At 36.7% G+C, this 7,500-nt stretch overlaps 2 protein-coding genes across 5 annotated transcripts in view; both read right to left on the bottom strand.

Moving 5' to 3' along the window:
- The window catches only part of LOC133635726 (hemicentin-2-like), a 75,773-nt gene extending 70,882 nt beyond the window's left edge, over window positions 1-4,891 (bottom strand). The window contains exons 1-3 of the mRNA XM_062028974.1: window positions 4,786-4,891; window positions 4,272-4,334; window positions 1-84 (exon numbers count right to left, since the gene is read on the bottom strand). The exon at window positions 1-84 is cut by the window's left edge and continues 155 nt beyond it. Of these exons, the coding sequence (XP_061884958.1) occupies window positions 1-84; window positions 4,272-4,320 (133 nt within the window). The 5' untranslated portion in view covers window positions 4,321-4,334; window positions 4,786-4,891. The remainder of the gene's footprint in view (window positions 85-4,271; window positions 4,335-4,785) is intronic.
- A 1,487-nt stretch (window positions 4,892-6,378) lies between these two features.
- Window positions 6,379-7,500, bottom strand: part of phldb3 (pleckstrin homology-like domain, family B, member 3) — a 75,970-nt gene continuing 74,848 nt past the window's right edge. For all 4 annotated transcript variants that reach the window (XM_062029852.1, XM_062029851.1, XM_062029853.1 and 1 more), the window contains one exon: window positions 6,379-6,797. In XM_062029852.1, the coding sequence (XP_061885836.1) occupies window positions 6,663-6,797 (135 nt within the window). In that variant the 3' untranslated portion in view covers window positions 6,379-6,662. The remainder of the gene's footprint in view (window positions 6,798-7,500) is intronic.

Below are 7,500 nucleotides of genomic sequence, written 5' to 3'. Positions count from 1 at the left end.
ACCTGCAGGGGATCTTCACGCAGGAGCCGACCAGACCCTCCACGCTGGTCGGCATGAAGGTCGCCCAACCCTGGCACCGGCTGCCTGACGTGCCAAAACACCGATAAGGAGCGAATGTCATTTTAACCGCGTCGCCAGGATTAGTTCGTCAAAGTACGACCCCCGTTTTTTTGGCCTAAAAAGGGCCGACTTCCCGTTCGTTTTCAGATATGGGATCTTGGGACTTTTACCTGTCATGATGGCGTTCTCCAGCGATTTTTTGGGACGATACATTAATCTGGGCTGAAGGGTTACATTTTTACAACATGAAAGGTTGCGCTAGAGGTACTGGACCGCCAAAATATTTAATTGGCCACTACATGGCGGGCTTGTAAAATTTGGTGAGTTTTTGTGCACGCTAAGTTCCTCAAAAATGTGTCCAAATAACAATCATTGTTATTAATACTACTATGATTATTCTAGTAATAATAATAATAAAAAGTATTATTATTATTGTTATATTTATTATAATTATCATACTTATATTTGTATTAATACTATTACACTTATCATCGTAATTATTACTATGATAATAATTATCATAATATAACTAATAATTATTATTTTGAATTAATATATTATTATAATTAATATTAGAAATAGTTTTATAATAATTATTATAATTATTGTAATTATTATAATCATAATTATTATAAAAATAATCATACTAAAATAATACTAATTATAATTATTGTAATTATTAATCATAACACTTATTATATATAATAGTTATGATTATAATTATACAATAATAATTTTGATTATAATAATTACAATAATAATAAGTATTATAATAGTTATCATAATAATGGTTGCTATTATTGTAATTATAATACTTATAGTTATTATTGTTATGATTATTATAATAATTATAAAAAGTATAATTATTGAAGTGAATGAAATTTTTATATATATATATATATATATATATATATATATATATATATATATATATATATATATATATATATATATATATATCATATACACAGTCATGGTCAAAAGTTTACATACACTTGTAAAGAACATAATGTCATGGCTGTCTCCAATAAGTTCTACAACTCTTATTTTTTTGTGATAGAGTGATTGGAGCACATACTTGTTATTCACAAAAAACATTCATGAAGTTTGGTTCTTTTATTAATTTATTATGGGTCTACTGAAAATGTGACCAAATCTGCTTGTCACGACGTGGACTATGGGGTGTTTGTTTTCCCGAGATGCAAGTAAAGTTGGAGTGGACATGGCGTGAAGGTAAGGACATATTTTATTTTAACACTAACAAAAGGTACAAACTAAAGGCGCGCACAAAGGCGGAGGTACAAACTTGGCTAATGAAAACAAAAGACTTAGCCTTGTCTTGGTTTAACTCTTATCTTACTGACAGGATGCAGTGCGTCTCCCATAACAATGTGACCTCGGACTATGTCAAGGTAACGTGCGGAGTTCCCCAGGGTTCGGTTCTTGGCCCTGCACTCTTTAGTATTTACATGCTGCCGCTAGGTGACATTATACGCAAGTACGGTGTTAGCTTTCACTGTTATGCTGATGACACTCAACTCTACATGCCCCTAAAGCTGACCAACACGCCGGATTGTAGTCAGCTGGAGGCGTGTCTTAATGAAATTAAACAATGGATGTCCGCTAACTTTTTGCAACTCAACGCTAAGAAAACGGAAATGCTGATTATCGGTCCTGCTAGACACCAACATCTATTTAATAATACCACCTTAACATTTGACAACCAAACAATTAAACAAGGCGACTCGGTAAAGAATCTGGGTATTATCTTCGACCCAACTCTCTCGTTTGAGTCACACATTAAGAGTGTTACTAAAACGGCCTTCTTTCATCTCCGTAATATCGCTAAAATTCGTTCCATCTTGTCCACTAGCGACGCTGAGATCATTATTCATGCGTTCGTTACGTCTCGTCTCGATTACTGTAACGTATTATTTTCGGGTCTCCCTATGTCTAGCATTAAAAGATTACAGTTGGTACAAAATGCGGCTGCAAGGCTTTTGACAAAAACAAGAAAGTTTGATCATATTACGCCTATACTGGCTCACTTGCACTGGCTTCCTGTGCACTTAAGATGCGACTTTAAGGTTTTACTACTTACGTATAAAATACTACACGGTTTAGCTCCAGCCTATCTCGCCGATTGTATTGTACCATATGTCCCGACAAGAAATCTGCGTTCAAAGAACTCCGGCTTATTAGTGATTCCCAGAGCCAAAAAAAAGTCTGCGGGCTATAGAGCGTTTTCTATTTGGGCTCCAGTACTCTGGAATGCCCTCCCGGTAACAGTTAGAGATGCTATCTCAGTAGAAGCATTTAAGTCCCATCTTAAAACTCATTTGTATAATCTAGCCTTTAAATAGACCCCCCTTTTTTAGACCAGTTGATCTGCCGTTTCTTTTCTTCTCTCCTCTTCTCCCCTGTCCGTTGCGAGGGGGAGTTGCATAGGTCCGGTGGCCATGGATGAAGTGCTGGCTGTCCAGAGTCGGGACCCCGGGTGGACCACTAGCCTGTGCATCGGTTGGGGACATCTCTGCGCTGCTGACCCGTCTCCGCTCGGGATGGTTTCCTGTTGGCCCCGCTGTGGACTGGACTCCCGCTGATGTGTTGGATCCACTGTGGACTGGACTTTCACAATGTTATGTCAGACCCACTCGACATCCATTGCTTTCGGTCTCCCCTAGAGGGGGGGGGGGGTTACCCACATATGCGGTCCTCTCCAAGGTTTCTCATAGTCATTCACCGACGTCCCACTGGGGTGAGTTTTTCCTTGCCCGTATGTGGGCTCTGTACCGAGGATGTCGTTGTGGCTTGTACAGCCCTTTGAGACACTTGTGATTTAGGGCTATATAAATAAACATTGACTAGCACAAAGGCAAAAACTATGAACATGAAATATACAACACTTACTGTGGCATGAAAAACATGCATGGAACAATGGCTTGGAATGAACGCATTTGTGACAAGGGTAGCAGAAGCAAACAGAGTTAATGTCGCCAGCCTGACTTCCTGGCAACTATGGGCTTGAATAATACAGACATGATTGACAACAGGTGTGCGAGTGCAAAACGTGAAACAGGTGAAACTAATGGTCGTCATGGTGACAAGGCAAGGGAGTGAAAACAGGAACTAAAAAGTGTCCACAAATCAAGCAGAACAAATTAAACAATGACCACAGAACATGACACTGCTGGGTCAAAAGTATACATACAGCAATGTTAATATTTGGTTACATGTCCCTTGGCAAGTTTCACTGCAATAAGGCGCTTTTGGTAGCCATCCACAAGCTTCTGGTTGAATTGTTGACAACTCATCTTGACAAAATTGGTGCACTTCAACTAAATTTGTTGGTTTTCTGACATGGACTTGTTTCCTCAGCATTGTCCACACGTTTAAGTCAGGACTTTGGGAAGGCCATTCTAAAACCTTAAGTCTAGCCTGATTTAGCCATTCCTTTACCACTTTTGACATGTGTTTGGGGTCATTGTCCTGTTGGAACACCCAACTGCGCCCAAGACCCAACCCCCGGGCTGATGATTAAAGGGTTGTCCTGAAGGATTTGGAGGTAATCCTACTTTTTCATTGTCCCATTTACTCTCTATAAAGCACCAGTTCCATTGGCAGCAAAACAGGCCCAGAGCATAATACTACCACCACCATTCTTGACGGTAGGTCGGGTGTTCCTGGGACCTTCCTCCAGAAGGTCTTATGTTTGTCCATTTGATGTCAGATGAAACAAAAATGTAGCTGTTTGGCCACAATACCCAGCAATATGTATGTGTATGTAAACTCTTGACCACGACTGTATATATACAGTATATTATTATTAGGATCACATTATTATTAAAGTTTTTATTATTATTATAAAAATAATCAATAAATCAATCAAAGTTTACTTATATAGCCCTTAATCACAAACGTCTCAAAGGGCTGCACAAGCCACGACGACATACTCGGCTCAAATCCCACATTAGTATTATTGTAATTATAATAATAACGATAACTATTACTATAAAAAAAATTATAATGATTATTATAATACTAATAATAATATTTACAATTGCAATTTCAATAGGGCCCTTACAGTTGCTCCACTGCTCGGGCCTAATAATGAATAACATAAGTGTGTTTGTGCAATAGAAAAATACATGACAAATAAATGACAAAATAAACACTCCAAAATGTGAAATAATTTAAAGAAAGTGACCTACCTTCAAACAGGCAGCAAAGCAGAAAAACCTTGACAGCAACGTCTATCATTTTGCTTTTCTCTCCTAGTTAAAAAACATTTCAAATAATGCTCGGCTGTAGGTTATTGCAAATAAATAATAATAATAATAATAATGATACATTTGACAGTTTTTATGGTAAAATTATACAAAATGATGTAAATTAAAATATATTTTAATGAATAAAAAACAGCAAAGTAACTTTTATACAGGCTGTAAAAAATGAAACAAATATAGCTGTACATAAATGTAATAGGATATACGATACACAATATAGTACATACTGTAATATATTACATACTATAAAACAATTATATATGTAATATTTTAGCAGTTGATCACTTCCAAAAAAAATTAAACTGCAATCCAATAGTGTATGGATATATTCAAACGCTCATGTTGCTTTACGGAAAATGGACTGAAGACGACAAAGTTTCAACACTTTAGAGAAGTGAAAGTGAAATATACAGATGTATTCAAATGTTGCATTTCTTACCTTAAAGAGTGAACAGTGTGTGTTCAGTTCGCGTCTTTCAATTCAGAGAGCCTCTTTACTGGCGCTGAGTTGTCTAACAGTCCATGACCACACACCAGCACACTCATCTCATTGGTGTGTGTGTGTGTGCGTGTGTGTGCGTTTGTGTGTGTCAAGAACTGTTGGTGTTTTTTAGTAGTTTTTTTTTCCACACATTGGAATAAATCTTGTACAATTTAACTAAAAAGTTGAACTAAAGTTCAATAAAGTCAGATACCGAGTGGAAAAATGGTTTTTTTTTCAATAACGTTTCCAAAGAAAGTCCATGCAGTTCTTTTTATGGGGGAGGAAAATAGAGGAAATTACTTTTAAAATGTTTCAAGAGTGATTTTGAAAGACATCCTGAAATTAACCAAAGTGAACGTTGCAATGACAGAAATAACACTACAACCTGTTTTGACACATTTGATGCGTTTTAAAAAAAATTAAAAGGGAAATGCATTTTTTCCCCCACAGAGTCTAAAACCCCCCCAAAAAAGCAGAAATATGCAATACTGCCATTCATATTTATTATACATTAAGAAGGGGAGGGTTATCTTAAAGGAGAACAGCACTTGTTTTGGAATTTTGTCTATCATTCACAATCCACAAGAACACGTTTTCATTTGTTTTATGCATTCTAACTCGTAAATAAATGCTAGCAAAAGTCAGCTAACAACGCAGCCAATGGGAGCTACTCTATCCCGCCCAAAAAGTCCACTCAAGAACATCCAAAATAACAATACTCCATCTACATGTCGTGAGCTGAATATTAACCAAGTATTAGCGATATTGGTCTTAAAATCGCTAACGCAGACAGACTATTTTTATAGACCTAACCAGCTTATGCTGCTATATTGGCATATTGAGCTGCTGCATCGCTTCTGAGTTGGTGAAAGTTAATTCTAGATTATAAATCATGCCTCTTACTTGGATAGTAGAAGGTTGTGGACATAAACCCACAAGTTGGTCAACTTTGACATCCCACTTAGACCCGGAGATGGCGAGAAAGACACGAAAAGTCGCTCGTTTGCGGCCACCTTTTGGTTTAACCCTTCGTGAGGATTATGATTACTTCTTCATGTAAACGAGAAGATATAAACATCCCATCAGTCTTAATCCCAGTGAGAGCAGACATTGCACAGTAAGTGATTGTTTTATTATGTGCCATGATGTGGTGGTGATGTTGAAGGGAAAAGTGAACGTTGTGATACGCCTCTGAAATTAATACGCCGCAGTATGCTTAAAATGATCAAAATAAGTAAATATTGCATGTTATAATGAATGTTACTACATTACATATATACTTACAGCGTGTATATAAAACCTTGATGGAGGTTTTTGAATGTTTTTCAGAGAACTCTGTAGGCGGAACAGAGCGACTATCATTGGTTTTATTGTTAGCTGACTTTTGCTAGCATTTATGTACGATTTAGAATGCATAACAAAAGAAAAACCCGTGTGCTTGTCTTACATAAGGATTGGGAATGATAAACAAAAAACATTAAAACACTTTTTTCTAACAGTTATATTATATATATCCTTTTTGGATTCTTACTCATAACAAAACAACCATTTTGTTGTACATGTATTTATTAATAATGACAGTGTATGACTCCATTGGTTTGCACATCAAACCCATACGCACACTTCCAGGTAATAAGTTATGGTGAAAATGTCACGTGTATTATAAACAATGTAATACAAAACTGTTTTACTGCATGATAGTATTGGTCCTGTGTGGGTGCAGTACTGGGGACACCAGGGGGAGCCAGAGCACCAGGTGTCACCAGTGTCAGCAACAGCTTGTCCCTCTTCTTTATCTTCAAGGATTACTTAGCCCTCACCTATCTGTCGCGTCAATAACGACTGTGCTCGTCCGTTGCCGTGACGATGACATCCATCCAGATCCTCATAGAGACGGGATCGGACGCCACCAGGAAGAAGAGGCGGTCGTACGTCTTGACGCAGAAAGTCAGAGTTGGTCGAGGCGACTGAGAAGAGGGTAAAAATAAACTTCAGTATTTTTCACACGACTGTAAATAACATTTATGGTGCTTTGAACAACTTTCGAGGGCCGAAAGCATGTTAAGTCATATATATATATATATATATACAGTATATATGTATGTATGTATGTATGTGTATATATATATATATATATATATATATATATATATATATATATATATATATATGTGTGGGAAAAATCACAAGACTATTTAATCTCTACAGCCCTGTTTCATGAGGGGTTTCCCTCAATCAATCATCAGGAGATTTTAATAGAAGCATATATATATATATATATATATATATATATATATATATATATATATATATATATATATATATATATATATATATATATATATATATATATATACCTTTACTCATATGTGAGTAAAGGCAGGTGGCCAAATACTTTTGGCAATATAGTGTATGTCTGAGATGTGCGATGTCCCCCGAGCCCATTACTCCTTATAAGTATTTTAATCAGTGCGCTACATCTCCGAAAATAATGCTTATTCATTAATGTGCTTGGCCAAGACTACAAGTAAACAGGCCGTTACACCAAAATACTGCACGTTGTTTGTAAACTCGCCCGCGGTTAGCTTGGCTTACGCTAACCGCCGACTAAAAGCGACCTGAAACTGAATAAAAGCTGCTTTGATTCAAACGTGCCAGTGTGAAAATGCC

This window comes from Entelurus aequoreus, linkage group LG20 (assembly GCF_033978785.1).
Source record: "Entelurus aequoreus isolate RoL-2023_Sb linkage group LG20, RoL_Eaeq_v1.1, whole genome shotgun sequence".
NCBI lineage: Eukaryota > Metazoa > Chordata > Actinopteri > Syngnathiformes > Syngnathidae > Entelurus > Entelurus aequoreus.
Note: the sequence above shows the minus strand (reverse complement) of the source record. Positions and strands in the feature narration are given on the sequence as shown.